Source organism: Oncorhynchus clarkii, chromosome 12 (genome assembly GCF_045791955.1).
Source record: "Oncorhynchus clarkii lewisi isolate Uvic-CL-2024 chromosome 12, UVic_Ocla_1.0, whole genome shotgun sequence".
NCBI classification, from domain to species: Eukaryota; Metazoa; Chordata; class Actinopteri; order Salmoniformes; family Salmonidae; genus Oncorhynchus; species Oncorhynchus clarkii.
This window is the reverse complement of record NC_092158.1, coordinates 22641080-22666791: the sequence shown is the minus strand read 5'-3', so window position 1 is coordinate 22666791 and position 25712 is coordinate 22641080. Positions and strand designations below refer to the sequence as shown.

General features: G+C 40.5%; 1 protein-coding gene across 1 annotated transcript; it reads left to right on the top strand.

Moving 5' to 3' along the window:
• The first annotated feature begins 3181 nt into the window (after window positions 1–3181).
• Window positions 3182–23627, top strand: LOC139421932 (polypeptide N-acetylgalactosaminyltransferase 9-like). The gene is made up of 10 exons (XM_071173068.1): window positions 3182–3422; window positions 15603–15792; window positions 15892–16058; window positions 16579–16753; window positions 18051–18248; window positions 18836–18953; window positions 20879–21064; window positions 21184–21417; window positions 23202–23369; window positions 23481–23627. The coding sequence occupies exons 1-10, from the start codon at window positions 3182–3184 to the stop codon at window positions 23625–23627; spliced, it is 1824 nt and encodes a 607-aa protein (XP_071029169.1).
• The last annotated feature ends 2085 nt before the right edge of the window (window positions 23628–25712 follow it).

Here is a 25712-nt window from a genome sequence, read left to right as displayed (position 1 = left end):
CCAGGAGGAGGAGGGCAAGAAAGAGGAAGAGGAGGGCGAAGAGGAAGAGGAAGAGGAAGAGTGGAAATATCTGATGAATTTTGAGCAACAGTTATAGACCATTTTCTTGTCCATGAACTGACAATGAGGGAAGCAGGACTTAGAGTGCAACCCAATTTGAGCCGATTTTCTGTGTCCACCATAGTAAGGACATTCAGAGAAGAGAACAGGTACAGTATACTACTGTATTTTTGTAATTGCAAATTTACTGTACTACACTATATGCAGCTGTTTCAATAGACATTTGTAAAGTTAACCACTGTATGTATTGTACTGCATGAATATGTTTTGTAACTGCACAACTACTTTTTAAATTTAAAAATTTTAATTGTATTTATTTTACCCTGTTTTTCTCCCCAATTTCGTGGTATCCAATTGTTTAGTAGCTACTATCTTGTCTCATTGCTAAAACACTGTGCACCTGGAAACCTTGGTTAGCGCGCACTTCGCCCGGCCCGCCACAGGAGTCGCTGGTGCGCGATGAGACAAGGATATCCCTACCGGCCAACCCCTCCCTAACCCGGGCGACGCTAGGCCAATTGTGCGTCACCCCACGGACCACCCGGTTGCGGCCGGTTACGAGCACAACTACTTTTTCTAAAATTGCAAGGCTGCCACATGCAGGTGGAAGGACAGCTATATTCACTCGGGAGCAAGAGGCCGTTATAGTTGGCATGGTCCTTCAAGATAATGTAATACGACCCAGAGAAATCCAGGAACGAGTGATACAAGACAACACACACTTCCAGGGAATCGACAGTGTGAGCATTTCCACAATTGACCGTGTCCTCCATCGTAACAGGATGCGAATGAAACAAGTATACAGAGCACCTTTTGAGCGCAACTCACCAAGGGTGAAAGAACTGCGAGCTCAGTATGTGCAAGTAAGTGTACATTCAGAAACATTTACTGTAATCCAGATTGTCTACAGTATTAACACATACTATGTGAATGACATTACTCTTCAGTACATACAATGTATGTGAATTAGAAGCCTAATTGTACTCTACAGTATAACACTGTATCTGTACGACTTACAAAATCCTACATACAGTATATTGTATTTCTACACAGACAATATTTGACTTGGAATGCTTGGACAGACCCCATGAGCATCTTTGTCGATGAAGCAGGCTTCAATCTAACAAAAAGGAGAGGCCGAAACATGATTGGACAGCAGGCCATTGTTGAAGTCCCTGGTCAACGAGGTGGCAATGTCACAATCTGTGCTGCTATCAGCAACCATGGTGTTCTACATCACCATGTTATACTCGGGCCATATAACACCCAGCACCTTCTAAGATGTATTGCCAATCTAAGAGATATTTTATTTGAGCAGCAGGTTCAAGAGCATCAGGGTCAAGAGCTAAATGAGAATCCCCTTCCCACCTATGTGATAGTGTGGGACCGAGCTGCTCAGGTAAGGGAATGGTTTAACATCAATGGGCAGTTTATGAACTTGTACCTCCCTACATACTTGCCTTTCCTGAATCCGATTGAGGAGTTTTTCTCCTCTTGGAGATGGAAAGTGTATGATAGACAACCCTACACCAGAGTAAATCTGCTGCAAGCCATGGATTTAGCCTGTGGTGATACTGTATAGGTAAGGAATCATTTCAGGGCTGGATACTGCAAACAAGAGGCTTCTTCCCCCGTTGCCTCAGGAGGGACAATATTGCTTGTGATGTCGACAAAGTGCTCTGGCCTGACCCAGCCCAAAGACAAGAAGAAGCACATTGATCACATGTTTACTCCTTTGATTTTTGTCCCTTTTAGTATTGTATACTGTAGTACAGTAGGCTGTATACTGTACAATGGACAAATTGTATGGCCCTGAACATTGTGCTTTCCATTTATTGACAGTATTGACTGCTCAATAGATTTTGACTGATTGCAGGTTCATATCAACAAAGAACAAGAATTACAGTATCACAGTGACAAAGGACAAGTTTGTGAGATGCAGGGTACAATACTGTAAAAATAGGGGTACAAGGAGGAGGAAGAACAAAAAACAAAATTGCAAAGAGCAAAGCAGAGTAGTAATTTCTGATCAATTTTGAGCTACTATGATAGAACATGTTTTCGTTCATCAAAAGACAATGAAGGAAAAATACGAATATTTTTTTAGATGAAAATTGTACTTCTCCCTGAGAATTGTATGTTTTGAACAATGTGTTTTCTATTTGTCGGTGTATGGTTTACTGACTGCTTGAGAGTGTATATTATTTTGATCACTTTGTTTATGATTTGAGAGCATTGTTTGATTTTGAATACAGGTAAAACTGTTTTGAGGCGAATGTTTCATTTTCAGAGGCTTGAAGATGAGGATTTGTGTTTAATGTTTTCAGGAAATGGAGCAAGGTTTCAGAAATTGTGTTTAAGCAATTGAGAGAGAGAGAGAGAGAGAGAGAGAGAGAGAGAGAGAGAGAGAGAGAGAGAGAGAGAGAGAGAGAACTGTAACAAGGATGCTTTCCATCTCTCTGTACAGAAACAGAGTGTATCGGGGCGATATCAGACATACCTTGGTTACTGGTAGCCTATGTCAGTCCTTTTATCTTTGCGTAACAGTCTTCATCAAGCGAGCAAGGTAACATGCGATTAAGGATTACATTCACTTCTCATTAGTAACGCCTTGGTGTTTTGTTCATGATTTTATGAAATGATATCAAGTGGGGTGACTGAGGAGACCCAGATGGGGTCTTAGCCTAGACTACACTCGCTTCTTTTGTCCTCGATTGTACTACTGGCATCTGGAAACAAGCCCCGCGTTTAGCGCACTGGAGCGAGATTTACTGCCATGCTGCTAAGGAGTAAGCAATCAGTCGCTGAGTAAGCAATCAGTTGGGGGGCAGGAGTTCGCCCGAAAATATCTTCTCTCTTGAACTAATTTGGAGAGGATGCCCTGGGCAATAGAATGGAAATGTGATTCTACGTTGGCTTATTGTTTTTGACAGCCTTCTTGCCCACTCTTATCGCTGCGGCGAGGATGGTGCTGAATGGACAGCTCCTTTGATGCGCGGGAGCACTGAGGTGGCTATGACGAGACTACGTGCCAATACACATACACAAAGATTGGCCACTAAACTTGGAGTGCACGTGTTATTCTTTCATGGGTAGATGCTGACGGATTCCTCTCGGTTTCATGGCTGGGGCACGGCGGATAAAAACTTTGTTGACTGTAAACATCTGCGTTTTTGTGGGCATTATACTGTTCTCGATTTACTGCAGAATTCAGGATCGCTCAGAGGAATTCATGAAAAACGGCAGGACTACTGAGCAAAGATCTAACCGTAGAAATGGAAAAATCACTAACTTTGTAGACAAGCAGGCAATTCTTCAAAGGCTCGAACATCTTGAGGACGTGGTCTACCACCAATTAAACGGTAAATGATTGATTGATGTGATCATGAACATCAAGAGTCAGCTTGGTGTAACTTTATTTCACCCCATGTCAGGGCTTTATTCATGAATTGTATAGTGCTTCAAGTAAATCATGCATTTGACAGTGTTTCATGAATTTGCCTCATCTCAGGTGCCATACAACCCAATGGGTATCGTACTTTTCTTATCTTGGAATAACTGATCAACCTGGCCTGCATCTACCTCATCCATATTTACAGTACCATTCCCAGCATCACTTTCAGCCCACATGTCTACCCTGCTTTTCAATCATCCAAAAATAACCTAGACAAAGGGCGGTTTTCCTTCCAAAATACTAGAATTATACAAGTCTAATCCATATGGAGAGTTATAGTTTGTTTTATATAACAATTAATTGTGGATCATTAAAACTATTACAGTATATAGACTGTGTGACTGGCCATAATGATGTATTTTTTATTAGATCAGGAGTGGCCAATACTTACTGGAAGATACTAATAAGGTGCTCATCAGCAGCTTGATTAGCTGAATCAGATGTGTGTTAGAGGACTGTCTGGAAACAAAAGCCTGCACATCCAGTAGCTCTCCATAGTTAATGTCCATGGCCCCTCTTTTTAGCACCGAAAATATTTAATAACATTCTCTTTGAGGAGTATAATTAAAATCCATTACAAAGCAGTTTAGAAGGATGGATGGTGTGTCAGCCTTAATAGATGGGTTTCAATCTTGCTCCAAACAATTGTAAAGGACAATATCACCTCTTCTTTTACTGCACAAGGACTAAGGACTAAAATTAATGAATAACAAAGTCACCCAAGAAGAAATCTCTATACCCCACTGTCCTGAGTTTATATAATAATAAATAAATAATAATATATTTAATTTGTTTACTGCTTTTCATTAGTGTTATCTCAAAGCTCTACATAGGCAAAAATACAAACAATGAATAGTATTTTTTTTAAACGATATAAACATTACGCATTTAGAATCAAAGCAGGAAATAGCAATTCTGAATCCTAAAAGGACTTTACAGATTAGGACTATAAAATAGAAAGTCAGTAGAAATATGTTGTTTTAAGCAGGGGTGCAACTTTCACTGGGGACGGGGGGACATGTCCCCCCCACATTCTGAAATTGCATTTTTGTCCCGCCCAGTTGTATCATTGAAATGTGATACAAAATGAAGCAACAGTGTACTTTAGGACCATGTGGACTCCTCAGAGCGCTCGAGGTAGGCTGTTTGGAATGTTTATCCGGCTGGATAAAAAACAATAATAATAATGTATGTCCCCCCACTTCTAAAACCAAAGATGTGCCCCTGATTTTAAGGCCCGTTTTAAAAGATCCAATTGATGAATCAGCTCTCAGATGGTCAGGGAGAGCATTCCATAGGCAAGGAGCAAGGGAGCAGAAGGCTCTGTCCCCCATAATATGGAGATGTGTCTTGGGGACTTGAAGAAGTAGGGAGTTGCTAGAGCGAAGAGGGCGAGGTGGCTAATTTATAGAAATGAGGTCGCTGATAAAGGTGGGAGTCAATCCATTCAAGGCTTTAAACACTAGGAGGAGGATTTTAAAGTCAATCCTGTAGTTAACCGGTAGCCAGTGGAGTTCAGCAAGGATGGGGGTGATGTGGGCTGACTTCTTGGTCCTGGTCAGCACTCTGGCAGCACTATTCTGGAAAGTTGTAGCCTCTGAAATGATTTAGCTGGAAAACCTCGATCAGAGCGTTGCCATAGTCGATCCAGGAGACGATGAAGGTGTGGATGAGTTTCTCTGCATCTGGCTGGGAGTGCGATGGTTTAAACCATGCAATGTTTCTTAGATGGACAAATTATGTTTTGACTGCCAAGTTACGTATATACAGTTGAAGTCAGAAGTTTACATACACATTAGCCAAATACATTTAACCTCAGTTTTTAACAATTCCTGACATTTAATCCTCGTACAAATTATCTGTCTTAGGTCAGTTAGGATCACCACTTTATTTTAAGAATGTGAAATGTCAGAATAATAGTAGAGAGAATAATTTCTTTCAGCTTTTATTTCTTTCATCACATTCCCAGTGGGTCAGAAGTTTACATACACTCAATTAGTATTTGGTAGCATTGCCTTTAAATTGTTTAACTTGGGTCAAACGTTTCGGGTAGCCATCCACAAGCTTCCCACAATAAGTTGGGTGAATTTTGTTCCGTTCCTCCTGACAGGGCTGGTGTAACTGAGTCAGGTTTGTAGGCCTCCTTGCTCGCACACGCTTTTTCAGTTCTGCCCACAAATTGTCTATAGGATTGAGGTCAGGGCTTTGTGATGGCCACTCCAATACCTTGACTTTGTTGTCCTTAAGCCATTTTGCCACAACTTTGGAAGTATGCTTGGGGTCATTGTCCATTTTGAAGACCCATTTGCGACCAAGCTTTATCTTCCTGATTGATGTCTTGAGATATTGCTTCAATATATCCACATAATTTTTCTTTCCTCATGATGCCATCTATTTTGTGAAGTGCACCAGTCCCTCCTGCAGCAAAGCACCCCCTCAACATGATGCTGCCACCCCCGTGATTCACAGTTGGGATGGTGTTCTTCGGCTTGCAAGCATCCCCCTTTTTCCTCCAAACATAACGATGGTCATTATGGCGAAACAGTTCTATTTTTGCTTAATCAGACCAGAGGACATTTCTCCAAAAAGTACGATCTTTGTCCCCATGTGCAGTTGCAAACTGTAGTCTGGCTTTTTTATGGCGGTTTTGGAGCAGTGGCTTCTTCCTTGCTGAGTGGCCTTTCAGGTTATGTCGATATAGGACTCGTTTTACTGTGGATATAGATACTTTTGTACCGGTTTCCTCCAGCATCTTCACAAGGTCCTTTGCTGTTGTTCTGGGATTGATTTGCACTTTTTGCACGAAAGTACGTTCATCTCTAGGAGACAGAACGCGTCTCCTTCCTGAGCGGTATGGTCCCATGGTGTTTATACTTGCATACTATTGTTTGTACAGATGAACGTGGTACTTTCAGGCATTTGGAAATTGCTCCCAAGGATGAACCAGGCTTGTGGAGGTCTACAAATTTGTTTCTGAGGTCTTGGCTGATTTCTTTAGATTTCCCATGATGTCAAGCAAAGAGGCATTGAGTTTGAAGGTAGGCCTTGAAATAAATCAACAGGTAAACCTCCAATTGACTCAAATGATATTAATTAGCCTATCAGAAGCTTCTAAAGCAATGACATAATTTTCTGGAATTTTCCAAGCTGTTTAAAGGCACAGTCAGCTTAGTGTATGTACACTTCTGACCCACTGGAATTGTGATACAGTGAATTCTAAGTGAAATAATTTGTCTGTAAATAATTGTTGGACAAATGTCTTGTGTCATGCACAAAGTAGATGTCATAACCGACTTGCCAAAACTATAGTTTGTTAACAAGAAATTTGTGGAGCGGTTGAGAAAACACGTTTTAATGACTCCAACCTAAGTTTATGTAAACTTCCGACTTCAACTGTATTAGATATAAAGTTTATATATCAGTGATGAAATTCAAGCCAGATGGTGACATTTCTGCAGCAGGTTTGGTATTTGGTATTTGTGGTATTTTATTAGGATCCCCATTAGCTGTTGCAAAAGCAGCAGCTACTCAACCTGGTGTACACAAAATATGAAACGACTTAATACAGAACATTAATAGACAGCTCAACGACAGAACTACATACATTTTTTTAAAGGCACACATAGCCTACATATCAATGCATGCACACAAACTATCTAGGTCAAATAGGGGAGAGGCGTTGTGCTGTGAGGTGTTGGTTTATCTGTGTTTTGAAACCAGGTTTGCTGTTTATTTCAGTAATATGAGACGGAACGGAGTTCCATGCAATAATGGCTCTATATATAATTTATTGAATTTGTTCTGGATTTGGAGACTGTGAAAAGACCCCTGGTGGCATGTCTGGTGGTGTAAGTGTGTGTGTCAGAGCTGTGTGGAAGTGGACTATGCAAACAATTTAGGATTTTCAACACATGAATGTTTCTTACAAAAAGAAGAAGTGATGCAGTCAGTCTCTCAGTCTCTGGCATGCATAGTATTTATAACAGCCCTCTGATTACAATGTCAAAACTGTTAATTGATTAGGAGCTGAAAAATTGTATGGTTGAGAGGGATGAGGCAAAAGGAATGGCAAATAAGTCTGGCTGCACAAACGATTGGCAAACTTATTGCAAATTGAGAAATCATGTGACTAAACTAAATAAAAAGAAGAAGAAACTACACTATGAAATCAAGATAAATGAAATAAAGAATGATAGTAAAACGCTTTGGAGTACCTTAAATGAAATTCTGGATCAAAGGGCAAACTCAGCTTCATCATTCATTGAAACAGATTGCTCATTCATTACAAAAACAACTGATTTTGCCAACTACTTTAATGATTTTTTTAATTGGCAAGATTAGCAAACTTAGGCATAACATGCTAGCAGCAAATGCTGACACTACACATCCAAGTATATCTGACCAAATTATGAAAGACAAGCATTGTAATTTTAAATTCCGTAAAGATACTGGCTCAAATAGCCGACCAATCAGCCTGTTACCAACCCTTAGTAAACTTTTGGAAAAATTTGACCAGATATAATGCAGTAAACAAATTGACAACAAACTTTCAGCATGCTTATAGAGAAAGACATTCAACAAGCACAGCACTTACACAAATGACTGATGATTGGTTGAGAGAAATTGATGATAAAAATATTTTGGGGGTTGTTTTGTTCGACTTCTGTCTAACATGTGTTAAACTAACATGTGTTTCTCAAACTAGACACAAATGTACTTGTCCTCTTGCTCAGTTGTGCACCGGGGCCTCCCACTCCTCTTTCTATTCTGGTTAGAGCCAGTTTGCTGTGTTCTGTGAAGAGAGTAGTACACAGCGTTGTACGAGATCTTCAATTTCTTGACAATTTCTCACATGGAATAGCCTTCATTTCTCAGAACCAGAGTAGACTGATGAGTTTCAGAAGAAAGTTATTTGTTTCTGGCCATTTTGAGCCTGTAACGGAACCCACAAATGCTGATGCTCCAGATACTAAACTAGTCTAAATAAGGACAGTTGTATTGCTTCTTTAATCAGGACAACAGTTTTCAGCTGTGCTAACACAATTGCAAAAGGGTTTTCTTGTAACGCTCGTTGTTGGGAGATAGAGAGGAGGACCAAGGTGCAGCATGGTAAGTATTCATATTCTCTTTTAATGAAAATGAATACTCGAACAAAAACAACAAAAAACGAGAACGAAACGAAAACAGTCCTGAACGGTGAAATACAAACACAGAACAGAAAATAATCACCCACGAAACACAATAGAAAACAGGCTACCTAAATATGGTTCTCAATCAGGGACAACGATTGACAGCTGCCTCTGATTGAGAACCATACCAGGCCAAACACAGAAATAGCAAATCATAGAAAAATTACATAGACAACCCACCCAACTCACGCCCTGACCATACTAAAACAAAGACATAACAAAATAACTAAGGTCAGAACGTGACATTTCTAATGATCAATTAGCCTTTGAAAATGATAAACTTGGATTAGCTAACACGACATGCCATTGGAACACAGGTGTGATGGTTGCTGATAATGGGCCTCTGTACGCCTATGTAGATATGTAGATATTAACAATATGTGTAGATAATATATGTAGATATTAACAATGTCTACTCTGCTTTTTTGACACCACACTCCAAAAAGCAAGTTCTGTTTATTCCAACAGTTTGCTAAGAGCTGGCAGAAAAATTATAGGTCTGCTGTTTGAACCAGTGAAGGCCGCTTTACCAGTCTTGGGTAGCGGAATTACTTTGGCTTCCCTCCAGGCCTGAGGACAAAGACTTTCCTCTATGTTCAGATTTTAAATGTGGCTATAAGGGTAACAGGAGAACATTTTAAGGACGGGTTCCTCGAATGCAGTCCTTGAGAAGATCACAAAGTTGAAATATGAATACAATACCATCCTTCCGAAACGGGTGGGCTCTTTACTTGCTAGAACGCAACAAAGTTATTTTGAACTGAGTGACAAACCACATAAATTATTAGCAAGACAGCTAAGGCAGGTACAGGCATCTAGAGCTATTCACAAAATAAAAGACAAGAAGGGTAAAATAGTAATCCGCAGGATATTAATAAATGCTTTGTGCAGTTTTATTCAGAGCTATATCAATCAAAATGCGAGGCTACTGATCCACAAACTATGGAACGCTTTCTCACTGAATGTGAACTTCCTAAACTAGACAGGGGGGCAGCTGCTGCACTTGATGCAGGGATAACTTTAGAGAAAATTAACACAGCGATAGCACAATGTCCAAACAGCAAGGCCCCTGGGCCCATGGATATGTAATAGAATTCTATAAGAAGTACTGCGCCAGTCTAGCTCTCTACTGCGCCAGTCTAGCTCTGGAATGTTTAAACAATCCAAAGAAAATGCCAAAACTCCCGCAAACACTGTATGAGGCTACAATAGCACTGATCTTGAAAAAAGATAGAGATTCCATGGAGATGTCGTCTTATCACCCCGTGTCTTTACTCCCCATAGAAAACAAGGTGTTGACAAAGATATTGGCAAACAGATTAAAAATATATATTTCTGACATCATACACCCTGACCAGACAGGTTTTATCCCGGGCCGACATATATACTACAATTTGAGACGCCTTTTCAATGTAATGTATCGTGATCATAAGGTTGAGGCAGTGGTAATAGCTCTTGATGCAGAGAAGGCGTTTGATCAGATTGATTGGAAGTATATGATGATGGTTCTAGAGTATTTCGGGTTTGGAAAGGAATTTTATTAATTGGATAAGAATTATTTATGCACATCCAATGGCGTCCGTGGTAACCACCCAGGAAATGTCGCAGTCATTCCGCCTGTTCAAGGGCTGCCGACAGGGGGTGTCCTATTTCGCCTGCTCTCTTCGCTATAGCCATGGAACCCCTTGCTACGACGCATTCGGGCATGTGCCGATATTGCTCCGGATAAAATAAAAGACACGCAGCACAAAATGTCCCTATATGCAGACGATATTATTTTGTTTTTATCCAAGCCTAAAACTTCTATTCCCCTCTTACTTAACTTGATAAATACATTTGGCTCCCTCTCTGGCTACAAGATAAACAGGCAAAAAAGCGAATTGATGCCGATATCCCGGCCTGTGGATATGCAATTTCTGCAATCTACCCCATTTACAACATTGATGGACAAGTTCACAAGCCTTGGCATTGTAGTGACAAGAGACCTTGTTCAGCTATTGAAAGCGAATTGGGAAATGAAAATGTATCAGCTTAAACAAAATACAGATTTTTGGAAAACTCTGCCGATCTCCTTGGTTGGTCGTATAAACGCTATTAAAATGGTTGTCCTACCCAGGTTTCTTTACCTCTTCCAATGTCAACCCAAATTCATACCACAAATTTTAAGACACTGGATTCAATAGTAATTCCATTTTTATGGGATAACAAGGCAGCCAGAAATTCAAAGAAGCATTTATGCAAGTACAAGATAGAGGGGTGCTTTGGCCTTCCTCACTTCAAACTGTATTATTGGGCTGCTAATCTGAATATTGTGTCTTTCTGGAGGGAAAGTTTACCTGGAATGCGACAGAATGATATGCCTTCATGGCTTTTGATTGAGCAGGCCTCCTGTCAACATTCCTCACTTCTGGCACTTGTTAATAGTCCATCATATGTGAAAAAAAGCCACTTATGACTCTAATCCAGTCATTTGTCATACTCTTAGGATCTGGAAACAGATGAGGTATTTTCTTAACATACCCACTGTATACATTGACAGCCCGATTTGCCTGAATCACGCTTTCTACCCTGCATTGGATGAGGGAGAAGGGTTGGAGGGAGAAGGGGCTCACAACAATTGGTAACTTATGCATCGATGGTCAGTTAGCTTCATTTCAACAACTTACAGGGTAAGTTTAACATACCAACAACACATTTTTTCAGATACCTCCAAATCAGGAATTTCTTCAGGACACATATCCCACAGTATGGCATTAAGTCAAATAGTCCTACATTAGATAGCTTGATCCTTGTCAAACCTCATTCAAAAGGGTCGGCCTCTAGACTGTATGATGTGCTACAGGCCCACATAGAGGTATCCACAGACACTATTAAAAGGGCTTGGGAACAAGAACTTGGTTTAGAAATCCCAGATGAGGACTGGGTAGAAGCTCTCAGGAATATTAACCACAGTTCAGTGAATACCAGACACAACCTTGTACAGTTTAAGGTGATACACAAGTTACATTACTCAAAAGTAAAACTGCATAAAATATTCCTGGACACCTCACCACTGTGGGAGAGGTGCAAGCAGGATGAGGGGACGTTGACCCACTTATTTTGGACATGTCCTAAGTTACTTTGCTTACTGGGCTCTCATTTTTGATTACTTATCTTCAATAGAGTTATAGACCCAGACCCATTGATTGCTCTGGTTGGTACAGTTGATGGGAATAACCAAGAGGGAAAGGCTGTCTCTTTTTGTACTCTACAAACCAAAAGGCTCATATTGCAATGTTGGAAATTGGAGACTGTACCTACCTTTGAAATGTGGTTACAGGATTTAGGGAATGTAATACATATGGAAAAGATTTGATACAATACCTCCAATAGAAGTCCAATGTTTTACAAAATATGGCAGCTGATACTGGATACATTTTTTATCTGTTACTTTACCAGGTAAGTTGACTGAGAACACATTCTCATTTACAGCAACAACTTGGGGAATAGTTACAGGGGAGAGGAGGGGGATGAACAAGCCAATTGTAAACTGGGGATTATTTGGTGATCATGATGGTATCAGGGCCAGATTGGAAATTTAGCCAGGACACCAGGGTTAACACCTCTACTCTTATAATAAGTGCCATGGGATCTTCAATGACCTCAGGACACCTGTTTAACATCCCATCCAAAAGACAGCACCCTACACAGGGCAATGTCCCCAATCACTGCCCTGGGGAATTGGGATATTCTTTTAGACCAGAGGAAAGGGTGCCTCCTACTGGCCCTCAAACACCACTTTCAGCAGCATCTGGTCTCCCATCCAGGGACTGACCAGGACAAACCCTGCTTAACTTCAGAAACAAGCCAGCAGTGGTATGCAGGGTGGTATGGTCTCATTGGGTTGATGATATGCTGTACTCCACACAATATTTATTTTTGGCTTAACTACACTGCTTGTAATGACTATATGCTGTCTTCTTATACCTGTACCACCTAATAGGATTTTGTTTTATGTTACATATGTGTGAGTTAAGTTTTGTTTTGTCCTCTAAATTAGCCATCCCATTCAACAGTACAATGAATGTAAATGTCTGTATTGCTGTCTTTTTAAAATTATTTTATTTTATTGGAAAATAATAAACATAATATTTAAAAAAAATGTGGCTATAGAGTCAGCTACCATCCTCAGTAGCTTTCCATCTAAGTTGTCAATGCCAGGAGGTTTGACATTATTGATCGATAACAATTTTTCCAACTATCCTACACTAACTTTGCAAATTCTAACTTGCAATGATTTTCTTTCATTTCTTGTTTTTTTATGCATGAATACAATGGCTTACAGTTCGTTATTGGCATTTCCTGCCAAGTTTGCCCACTTTGCCAATTAAGAAATCCTTAAAATAATTGGCAACATCAAATGGTTTTGTGATGAATAAGCCATCTGATTCAATGAAAGATGGAGTTGAATTTGTCTTTCTGCCCATAATTTCATTTAAAGTACTCCAATATTTGTATATCATTGATTGTGGCTTCATAATACAGTTTCTTCTTCTTTTTGTTGAGTTTAGTCTCATCATTTCTCCATTTGTAGTAAGTCAGCCAGTCAGATGTGTAGCCAGACTTAGTAGCCACTCCTTTTGCCCCATCTCTTTCAACCATACAGTTTAACATCCCTCATCAATCCATGGAGCCTTAACAGTTTTAACAATCAGTTTTTTAACAGGTGCGTGTTTATCAATAATTGAAAGAAGCAATTTCATAAATTCAAGTGCAGCGTCTGGATGCTCCTCATTAATTACATCAGACCAACACATATTTTTAACATCATCCACATACTGTAAGAGTCACAGCTAAATATTTTGTATGATCTCTTATACACTATTTTAGCACCAGCTGTTGGAACTTTGTCTTTCCTGTATATAGCCACTATACTGTGATCACTGCATCCAATGGGTACGGATACAGTTTTAGAACAAAGTTCTACAGTATTAGTAAAAATGTGATCGATACATGTGGATTATCTTGTTCCTGTAGTGTTTGTAAACACCCTGGTAGGTTGATTAATAACCTGAACCAGATTACAGGATCTGGTGACAGTAAGAAGCTTCCTCTTGAATGGACAGCTTGATGAAAACCAGTCAATATTCAGGTCCCCAAGAAAGTAGACCTCTCTGTTTACATCACATACACTATCAAGCATTTCACACATATTATTTAGATACTGACTGTTCACACTTGGTGGCCTATAGCAACACCCCAAAATAAAATCCTTTAGATGGGCCAAGTGAACCTGCAACCACAACACTTCAATAGCACTTGACATAAGATCTTCTATAAGCATTACAGTGATATGTCTCTATATACAGCAACATCTCCCCCATAAGCATTTCTGTCTCTTCTGTAGATGTTATATCATTGTATTGCTTCTGCTGTATCATCAAATTAATTATCTAAGTGAGTCTCAGAAATGGCTAATATATGAATGTTATCTGATGTTAGCATATAATACTGAAAAGAGCAAACAAAGTAAGAGAAAAAATATGTACATTCAGCTGTCCATTAATCAATTAATTTATATTTTTGTCACCTTCACCTGGGATTTTTGTCACTTTCACCTGTGACAGAGAGACACCACTGACCTCAACGGTACTCCAGCCGGCTTTGGTCTTTGTCATGGTAGCTAGCAAGGTAGATTATGCTGTTACTTCTCGCAGTTCCAGACAGGGCAGGTCACAGGGAAGATTGAAAACAACAAACAGCAGGGATCTAGGCAGCCACAAAACCCGGGCTTTCCACGATCACAGCCACAATGGCTAACCGCGTCGCGGGCTGTGTTCAAGCCCTCAAGAAAACCCAGCTAGCTTAATATGCAACTAGCTAGCTGCAACACATAGCTGCAATGCCAAATAGCTCATCAGACCTGTCCTTGATTGGCAGGATCACTGAACAGAGATTAGCAGTCCCAGCAACTGATGCTAACTGCATCGTGGGATCCAAAGGGTTTGACTATTAAGGATGTAGGATCATAATTTGATCACTCTTTTGTAGCTGAGAATTTTCCTGAACTGCAGGATATGCAGATGAGCTTCGGGATTTACATAAATTCTCTGAAAACCCGCACTAACACACGGTTATATTAACAGTATTGCACTGTTCATGTAGCCTACTTTTGGCCAGCTAATGGCCTAACCACCGGTCAAGCAACATTCTGGACTAAATGTTCAAATCCTGTTGCTGCAGGATTATTTTACTGTGACAATATAGGTCAAATTAAGATCCTACATTTGTATACCACATTTACAGATTTATCTTCAGTATCCAATGTGGTGTCTGATCCATTTGCTTTCTAAAATCCACCTCAAGGGACAAGCTAATTGAATCAATTAATTAATTCAATAATTAAGATTTGACTATGTCACTTTGACACTTATTATCAGTGTTTAAATGCATAATCAGTTCAGAAATTGGATTAGCAAGATGCCAGGTCCTGCTGTACTACTGACAGTATAAGACATTCTACTCACATTACAAGTCAATCATCCTGTCCCCTTGTTGTGTATTCCTCTCCACTAGTAGAGTCTAGATAAAGAATAATAATAACAACCTTGAGCTTCCTTCTACCTGGCCCTCCTGTTTGTCAGTCAGACTGGGAGTTTCTGAAGATGATTTTAAGTATTATTTCATCCAACGGCATCCTATCTTTAACAGGGAAGGTGCTGGAGTCAGTCAGTAGACATGTCAATTATTTCCCCTGTCTACACTTCTATTGCCAACTCTCCAATTCATCTAGATGCTCACATTTGGTTTAGTTTCTCAACGGAAAAGAGACGGCTCAAATGATTGACGAATTGAGATGAAAGGTGTAACAGCTTGCTGGCAGCAAAATGAGTCTAACATTTTCCTCTGAATTTCCACAGGGCTGGGAAAGCCGGTTGGATTGCTGGAGGGACAAATGGGTCTGAGACAGGGGCAGGCCAGGAACCCTGCAACCCTGAGAAACCCTGTCCGTGACCCAGATGGGGGAAAATACAAAGATTATGGTTACAATGCACAGCTGAGCAATCAAATCCCTCTGGATAGATCCATTCCCGACTACAGGCCGAAAAAGTAGGTCCTAAACCCTGCCCTCACAGCTTGAAAACAAAGAAGATAACATTTGAGTTTAGGGAACTGATGTGACAGCTTCTCACTAAATTGTGTTGACAGGTGCAAGCTGATGACTTACCCAGATGACCTCCCTCAGATGACGGTGGTATTCATCTTTGTGAACGAGGCCTTGTCTGTGATCCTACGGTCAGTCAACAGCCTGGTCAATCACACACCTGCATACGTCCTCAAGGAGATCATCCTGGTGGACGACAACAGTGACAGTGGTAACTCAAGGGCTTTTCCAGTGCGCGTGTGTGTGTATATGTGTGTGGACGTGTTTAACTATACTTGTGGGGACCACAAGAATTGTAAACTAATAAAAATTGGACCATCTGGGGAGATTTTGGTAGTCCCCATAAAGTAAAATGCTTTTTCTAAGGGGTTTAGGGTTAAGGTTAGAATTAGTGTTAGTGTTAGAATTAGGTTTAGGGTTAGGAGCTAGGGTTAGTTTTAGGGTTAGGCGCTAGGTTTAGATTTAGGGTTTGGGTTAAGGTTAGGTTTTGGTGTTAAGGTTAGGGTTATGGTAATGTTTAGGGTTAGGGGTTAGTGGGTTGTGGGTTGTCCCCACAAGGTTAGTTATACAAGACTGTGTGTGTGTGTGTGTGTGTGTGTGTGTGTGTGTGTGTGTGTGTGTGTGTGTGTGTGTGTGTGTGTGTGTGTGTGTGTGTGAGTGAGAGAGACCTACCTGAAATTATTGTTTTCTAGTTTTTGCTCCAACACTTGATTCTTTGTTTGTTTTTTCAGTGGACCTAAAGCTGAACCTGGATCAGTATGTGAATAAGAATTATCCAGGCCTAGTGAAGATTGTCAGAAATAGCAGACGAGAGGGACTTATACGGGCCAGAATCCTTGGATGGAAAGCAGCCACTGCACCAGTTGTTGGCTTCTTTGACGCACATGTTGAGTTCAACACAGCATGGTGAGAAAGAGATTCTCATTTTCCCACAGATTGAAAAGGAGTTTAAAATAATCTCATGCATGATCAATCAATCAGATGCAGATTCTTCCCAACATTGCGGTGCAACACTCATTTGTCCTCCAATATGTAGCAACATACTGTACTATTATAAGCCTGGAATTCATTACACTGAGACCTGCTGATAGAGTTTGTGCGTCTGAGTCTTAAGACAGTCTGACAGAACAAGACAAGGAGGTACAGAAGTCACTGCAATCCATCTTCACCACGCCACTTTGGAAAGAGCAATTCATTCAGGAAAGGTTACACTAACTCTCAGAGGTTATCCCTATTTGTTCTAAAATGATATTGCAGCTGTGAAATGTAGACTCCTTATTTGCACTCTTTGCTAATGTTATGACCGCATTGGAAAATTCTCTCTGAATGCATCAGTTAATTAGTTTGACACTTAAAAAACAGAACCATGTGTCCCATGTGAGGCCATCAGCCTGAGCGTTTCACTACAGCCGTAATACAGAGAACTGCTAGCTACATACATTAATATTGATTTGGTTTTGATCTCTGGAACAGGCGTGAAATGGGAAAGGAGGTGTCAAGTGTAAGGAAAGATGAGAAGTGCACCTCCCTCTGCTAGCAGTGAGACGTCAGGATGTTTTGATGATGATGAAATATTTGAACGGACTGCGGTGGTCCCGTTTTCTATCTGGGAACAGATGAGATGACAGAAACATGATTTACTGTCATGAAACCCCCACTTTTAAAATGTTGCAGATTTAAAGCTAATTTCCTGCAATTCTACATATTTTGCGTGTTGCGTATCTTGTGTGTTGACATGATACCTGGCTGACTCAGCAAAATCAATGGGGTCCCCTGGCAAGGCTCCTGGGCAATTAATCTGGCCAATGTGGCTATGATACATAGCCTACAAGATGAAGATAAGTTAGGCCTACCTATCTAACATGAGCTAGTTGATTAAATGGACATTTCTGACAGGCTATAAATAGCTCTCTAAGGTCTGTCAGAGAATGACATAACAAGAGGAAAACTGCCCATGCCTACCACATTGTGAAATTGCACCCTGTTCATGATACTATTAAAACGCTCAACAGCAGTAAGTTGAAAGCCCGACTGAGTTCCTAAAAACATCTGTATTGACCCTGTTCTGGGTCTGGATCCGGGCTAATTGTTGAGTATGGTTGATATTGTACAGTTATCAGTAAACATCTCACACTCCTGATATTACAACATTTATAGAGGTATAACATGTAACTAAAATGTGTCTCCTTTCCTCCTTTGATAGGTCAGAGCCAATCCTAACAAGAATCAGGGAGGATCGAACACGTATTATTCTGCCGTCGATCGACAACATCAAGCACAACACGTTTGAGGTGCAGCAGTATGCTAACGCAGCCCATGGCTACAACTGGGGCCTGTGGTGTATGTACATCATACCCCCTCAGGCCTGGCTGGACAGAGGAGATCAGACGGCCCCCATCAGGTATGGGGAAAAATATATATCTTAGATATTATTGGGGGCTATAAGGGCACAAGGCGAGACCCAGATGCAGACACGGGAGGCAGATGGTTTGAGTCTTTGATATTTATTATGATCCAAAAGGGTAGGCAAGAGCATGGTCGTGGACAGGCAAAAGGTCAAAACCAGTTCAGAGCCCAGGAGGTACAGAGTGGCAGGCAGGTTTGAGGTCAAGGCAGGCAGAATGGTCAGGCAGGTGGGTACAGAGTCCAAAAACAGGTAGGGGTCAAAACCGGGAGGACTAGCAAAAAGAGAATTGAAAAAGCAGGAACATACAAGACAAACTGGCACAGAGAGACAGGAAACGCAGGGATAAATACACCGGGGAAAATAAGCAACACCTGGAGGGGGTGGAGACAATCACAAGGACAGGTGAAACAGATCAGGGCGTGACAGGGGGCAGGTGCTTTGGCAGCACTCTGGTGCAATACTCTGATGTATGTTGTTTTACTGTAAATGATGGCTTGAAAAACATGTTCTTAAAATTTGCAATATTTTACAACACGCTTTTGTACTGGGCAGTTATACAAGATGTGATTTCTCCTGTTCAGGACCCCTGCCATGATTGGCTGTTCCTTTGTGGTGAACAGAGAATACTTTAGAGAGATTGGCCTTCTAGACCCAGGCATGGAGGTGTATGGAGGAGAGAACATTGAGTTGGGCATGAGGGTAAGTTTCTAAGTGGTACATGCTTAAACTAAGAACTGAGGAAAATGTTGTGTAAAGTAATCCGTTAGTTTAAGCTTGGTAAAATGCAAACCCTGTGATCCATGATGTGTTAGCCTAGTACAAATATATTATAGAGCGAGAAAATCATTAGGTCTTTGTGACTGGAGAGTTTAAGTGTTTGTGTGCTGGAAGTCATGAATGAAGTTCAATTAAGCTCCGTCACAGTAAAAAGGATGTGGGTGTGATTTAATTTGAACGTAAACTACAGCAAATTATTCTATTGATTTTGGCCTCATTTTCATTTGAGTGATCCAAATAGATTTCAAAATCTTTTTAAACGGGATCAGCCGTCATTATCTGAAGTATGATTCAAAACAAGTTCAGTTTTACTAGTGAGCACAATGGAAAAATCCATCCTATCATTGACCCGAGGAGGTCCAAAAATAACTTAATTCTGATCGTTTCCGGTGATTTGACATCAATGTCTTGTTATTGAAACATATGGGGCTGTTCTGACTAATTTATCTCCCTTCATGTTGCAATCATGTTTTCTGTGTGGCTCTGCTGAGATCATTAAGTAGTCATTAGGCTCTAAGCATACAGGGAGACCAGTTGGCATGAATATGGATGAAAGTTATCCTGCACCGTGGCACCTGGTATTCTGCTGAATAACAAAAACATGCTCTTGTAGTGCACCAAAAACATTTGTCAAGTGATTTGTGAATTCTTTATTTCACAAAAGGCCTGTACCCATTTGGATTCCTTTACTCTGCAATAATATTACTGAGATAGTTTAATGTTTTTGGGAGAGAACTATTTTGGTTTTGTAGACAGTCAAAAAGTCTGCAGTGACATTGGTGTGGAAGTTGTGTCCCAGTGTGAGAATTTAATGTGATCCAGAACTCTGCAGTCACCTACCAGCGTCCCACTGGCACACAGGCTGGTGCGTTGGCATATTTTACACTTCATTGCCCCAGACATGATCGTTATGACGTGAGAGACATTGTGTGGGAAACGAGAGGACACACAGGAGACAGCAGGAGAGAGATGGATGTGGAGAGAGGGAGGGGTACGGAGAGGAGGAGAAGAGCCCATGTTTGCACCTATTACTGTCAGCGGGGAATAAAATTAAAAAAATGTGGTCCAGGTAGAAGAGACAGTGGGAGTGGAAGAGGGAGACAGCACAACAATAAATAAGAGAGAGTTGATTGTATCAAAAGAGATTTAAGCCATATAATACTATTGTGAGGTACCTCTCAGAGTATGGAGAGGTACTCTAAAAAACAACTCTCTGTGATGTGCTCACAGCGTTGGAGTATGGAGAGGTACTCTAAAAAACAACTCTCTGTGATGTGCTCACAGCGTTGGAGAATGGAGAGGTACTCTAAAAAACAACTCTCTGTGATGTGCTCACAGCACTGGAGTATGGAGAGGTACTCTAAAAAACAACTCTCTGTGATGTGCTCACAGCACTGGAGTATGGAGAGGTACTCTAAAAAACAACTCTCTGTGATGTGCTCACAGCGTTGGAGAATGGAGAGGTACTCTAAAAAACAACTCTCTGTGATGTGCTCACAGCACTGGAGTATGGAGAGGTACTCTAAAAAACAACTCTGTGATGTGCTCACAGCGTTGGAGTATGGAGAGGTACTCTAAAAAACAACTCTCTGTGATGTGCTCACAGCGTTGGAGTATGGAGAGGTACTCTAAAAAACAACTCTCTGGCAACACCACCAGCACAGTATAATACACACAATAAAGTGACCCTTTGTCTGAAAAATGTCCAAGCAATTGTGGGCAGTTGCCTCTGCAACTCTCTCAACAAGATTCATTTTTAGAATACAAAACTATATTGCTATTGTGCTCAGGGCAGGCTTTGGTCTTTCTTTCTTTTTCTTTCTTGAACTGTCTATGTTATTGCTTAGGTATGGCAGTGCGGAGGGAGTATGGAGGTTTTACCTTGTGCTCGGGTGGCACACATTGAACGCACCAAGAAACCCTACAACAACGACATTGATTACTATGCCAAGCGCAATGCCTTGAGGGCAGCCGAGGTATGGATGGATGACTACAAATCCCATGTATACATGGCCTGGAATATCCCCATCAATGTAAGTCTAGTGTAGTTCCCTAAACGGGAACAATATTTTACAGCTCAATTGCGTCTACTAACTTCTGATCTTAATTGGTCATTGTTTTTGGTGCTGTGAATTGTTTTCTAACAAATCAGAACCCTGGGGTTGATTTTGGAGATGTTTCTGAGAGAATCGCCTTGAGGAAGAAATTGCAATGTCGCAGTTTCCAGTGGTACTTGCAGAATGTGTATCCAGAGATGCGAGTGTACAACGACACCATCACCTACGGTGAGGTGCGGAACAGCAAGGCCAGTGGCTATTGCTTAGACCAAGGACCAGATGATGACAGCAGTCCAATTCTCTACCCGTGCCATGGCATGACATCTCAGGTCAGGGGATCTTATGCTGTTTAACTATAAATTCCTTTTTAATTTTTTTTTTACTGTGACACAGGTAGGGTATATTCCAGGATTCTTCCTGTTTAGATATAGCTGGGGGAAAATATGATCTTCTGGCTTTCTCTTACACAAGCGCTTACATTAGAAAACATAAATCACTTCCACATACACCCTGCCCCCTCACACAAAACCACAATACATCATCCATCCCTGCACTTTTGCTTTCAAGCCCTTCCATTGTTCATCTCACAGTGGTTGTTTGTGATGTTATCTCGCTTGCTTTAGCATGGTATTTCTGTGAATTCCAAATTAATATGCTTGACACAAGCCAATTATACACTGTAAGGTTAGGCTTTCCCTCTACTCAGAACAGTGCAGCAGCACCTGTGATGGGCTCTAACATCCTCTCTGGCATCTAGTTTCCTGAGTGTTGTTCACTATGAATAATTAAACCCTGGCTTCTGTAATCACCGGTGCCCTTCACTGTGAATGGATTGAAGCTAACGTGTGGCTTATGAAATTAAATATTAGGAGTTGTGTGAAATTAACTCGGCAGATAGGATCACTGGGTGTCATTTATCAAACATGCACTCAAAACAAAGGTATGTGTGGTCCATTAAACTCATAAACAATTGAGCTTTCCCCTGCATGGAACATACAGTCAACGCCATATATACAGTGCATTCGGAAAGTATTCAGACCCCTTGACTTTTTCCACATTTTGTTACATTACAGCCTTATTCTAAAATGAATTAAATAACCCCCCCATCAATCTACACACAATACCCCATAATGACAAAGTGAAAACCGTTTTAAAAAAAAATGTTTGCAATAAACGGAAATACCTTATTTACATAAGTATTCAGACCCTGTCTGGTGGACGAGGGAGGAGGGTGGACACCAAGTCTATGTGAGGGAGTGTCACGCTCATCACAGAGGCTTTGGGACATTACTCAGGTAAAACTTGAAAATGTCATGGCTTGTGGGGAAACAAGGATTCCTGCTATGAGGATCTGCTATGAGACTCGAAATTGAGCTCAGGTGCATCCTGTTTCCATTGATCATCCTTCATGTTTCTAAAACTTGATTGTGGTCCACCTGTGGTAGATTCAATTAATTAGACATGATTTGAAAAGGCACACACCTGTCTATATAAGGTTCCACAGTTGACAGTGCATGTCAAAGCAAAAACCAAGCCATGAGGTTGAAGGAATTGTCCGTAGAGCTCCGAGACAGGATTGTGTCGAGGCTCAGATTCAAATCCAATCCAAAATGCTGGAGTATAATTTTGCTTTACTGTCCAAATACATATGGTGTTGATACCTGCACACATTCCTGTGATACCAAGGATACATTATCATTAGCTATTATTTCAGCCAATTACGCAGCAAATATTTCAAGAGGCACTATTACTTACCTTTGTACTCAATGCGTCAAGAATGATCTTTCTCATGAGACAGTTCAAGTATTATGTACACAATTGTGTCCAACGACTATATGGGTGTTTGCATAGGAAGAATTTGTGTCCAACGACTATATGGGTGTTTGCATAGGAAGAATTTGTGTCCAACGACTATATGGGTGTTTGCATAGGAAGAATTTGTGTCCAACGACTATATGGGTGTTTGCATAGGAAGAATTTGTGTCCAACGACTATATGGGTGTTTGCATAGGAAGAATTTGTGTCCAACGACTATATGGGTGTTTGCATAGGAAGAATTTGTGTACAACCTTTTATATTGACGTTTACTGGGCATTGATGTGTTTTTTTTTAGCTGGCCCGTTACACCTCAGTGGGGCTTCTGCAGCTAGGTCCCCTGGGCTCCACTACGTTCCTGCCCAACACCAAGTGTCTGGTGGATGAGGGACTAGGGAGGACGCCAAGTCTAAATAAATGTGAGGGAATGTCACGCTCATCACAGAGGCTTTGGGACTTTACTCAGGTAAAAAATGTCATGGCTTGTGGGGGGGAAACAAGGAATCCTGCCTGCCAAATCTATATTGCTTGTTAATACTGCAATAATAATCACCGCTTGTTCCTCTTCCCTCTGTAGAATGGCCCAATAATCAGCAGAGACACTGGTCGTTGTTTGGAAGTAGAGATGTCCAGAGAGGCCAGCTTCGGCCTGCGCCTGGTGGTCCAGAGATGCTCTGGTCAGAAGTGGACTATTAGGAACTGGATCAAACCTCCACGACACTGAGGGTGGTCTCACACTCAAAAGGAGGTACACCATGTACAGGCCAGCTGATGTCTACAAAGGGACATGGGATCCTTAACTTGTAGCACTTGTACAATCCTCTTCACAAAGATTGTGTTCCTTTGGATTGAGGCTATAGACTCTGTTGTCTGTCCCTTTAAAGGTCAAGGAATTTCAAAAGCATCTTAACACCAACCTACAACATCTCAAGCACCTCAAGACCAAGTCATCACAAAGTAAGAAGGATACATATCCCTACGAAGAACCATAGAATGTACCATATCCACTACAGAGATTGTCTAAGACAATGAGATTTGTGGTCTGTGATACTGAAGGATTTAGTAGAAACGAAGTGGCATCTATTCACAAACATGCACAGCAAAATCAATGGTGTACATTTAACTATGAAATGTAAAATGTACACTATTTTCAGTGAACATATGAGTGTCACTGAACTGGTGTTCAATTAACACTTTTGAATGTGTTAAAGATTTAACACTGTTGCAGTGCTCCCCATTCAACTCTTAAAGTGTTCAAATGAACTTGATTGTGGTGTTTGCATAGCTCTATTGTAGAAAAATAGCAACACCTACAGTGTAAAACATAAAACTTACCGTCCTCTTGATTTTTGCGACAACCCTAATCTGGTGCACCTGATTCTAATAATTATCTGGTTTATAAGATTAATCAGGTTAGTTACAACTGGGGTTGGAGCGAAAACCTACAGGAGGGTAGCTCTCCAGGAAAAGGGTTGGAGAGCCCTGATTTAGAGTTAACTGGACTCCCTTTGCTGATGCTGTTACACTTTCTCAGTGTAAGAAATTAACAACTGTTACAGTATATCATTTTTGGATTTTAACACTGTTTGGTGTAAAGCCTAATTTGCATATTTATTTGAGTGAATTGTAGAGTTACTACCCATGACTGTATTTGTTAGTGATTTGTTAGGTTATTGAATTCTTTCATTTTAAAGGCATGTGGCTTTCACCAAGTGAGTACCTAGGCAAATGCAATCATTGCAATTTTACTCTATGACAATACAATACATACAGTGAGCTCCAAAAGTATTGGGACAGTGGCAAACATGTTGTTATTTTGGCTCTGTACTCCAGCACTTTGGATTTGAAATGATACAATGGCTATGAGGTTAAAGTGCATACTGTCAGCTTTAATTGTATGCTATTTGGATGCATTTGCTGTTTGTTTTGGTTGTGTTTCAGATGATTTTGTGCCCAATAGAAATGAATGGTAAATAGTGTATTGTGTCATTTTGAATTATTTTATTGTAAATAAGAGTGGTGTTGTAGCACTCAAGACAGTCCGTTTTCGAGACCACATATTGAGTGTCTCAGTCTTGTCTCGATATCGGATACATTTGTACTAGGTCTTGACTCGGTCTTGGACAGTGAGGACTCCTAATTTCTTCCCGAGGCCAGCTGAGACCAGCGGATTAAAAAGCTTCCATTCAGCCAGCGCATAAAACCGCTTTGCCAGGCCAAATATATACACTTCTTTCTTGAAACACGAATACAGTGCCTTGCAAAAGTATTAGTCCATGGGCGTTTTTCCTATTTTGTTGCATTACAACCTGTAATTTGAATGCATTTATATTAGGATTTCATGTAATGGACATACACAAAATAGTCCAAATTGGTGAAGTGAAATGAAAATAATTAGTTGTTGCAAAAAAATAAAAAATAAAAAAAATGGAAAAGTGGTGTGTGCATGTGTATTCACCCCCTTTGCTATGCAGCATCTAAATAAGATCTGGTGCAACCAATTACCTTTAGAAATCACATAATTAGTTAAATAAAGTCCACCTGTGTGCAATCTAAGTGTCACATGATCTGTCACATGATCTCAGTATATATATACAGTGGGGCAAAAAAGTATTTAGTCAGCCACCAATTGTGCAAGTTCTCCCACTTAAAAAGATGAGAAAGGCCTGTAATTTTCATCATAGGTACACTTCAACTATGACAGACAAAATGAGAAAAAAAAATCCAGAAAATCACATTGTAGGATTTTTAAGGAATTTATTTGCAAATTATGGTGGAAAAGTTTATCTCAATACTTTGTTATATACCC

Coding starts and splice junctions, on each gene's coding strand:
- LOC139421932 (XM_071173068.1), top strand. CDS start 3,182: ATGGCTGGGGCACGGCGGATAAAAACTTTGTTGACTGTAAACATCTGC. Junction 16,754..18,050: donor GTTGAGTTCAACACAGCATG/GTGAGAAAGAGA, acceptor CTCCTTTGATAG/GTCAGAGCCAATCCTAACAA. Junction 21,065..21,183: donor CCTGGAATATCCCCATCAAT/GTAAGTCTAGTG, acceptor CTAACAAATCAG/AACCCTGGGGTTGATTTTGG.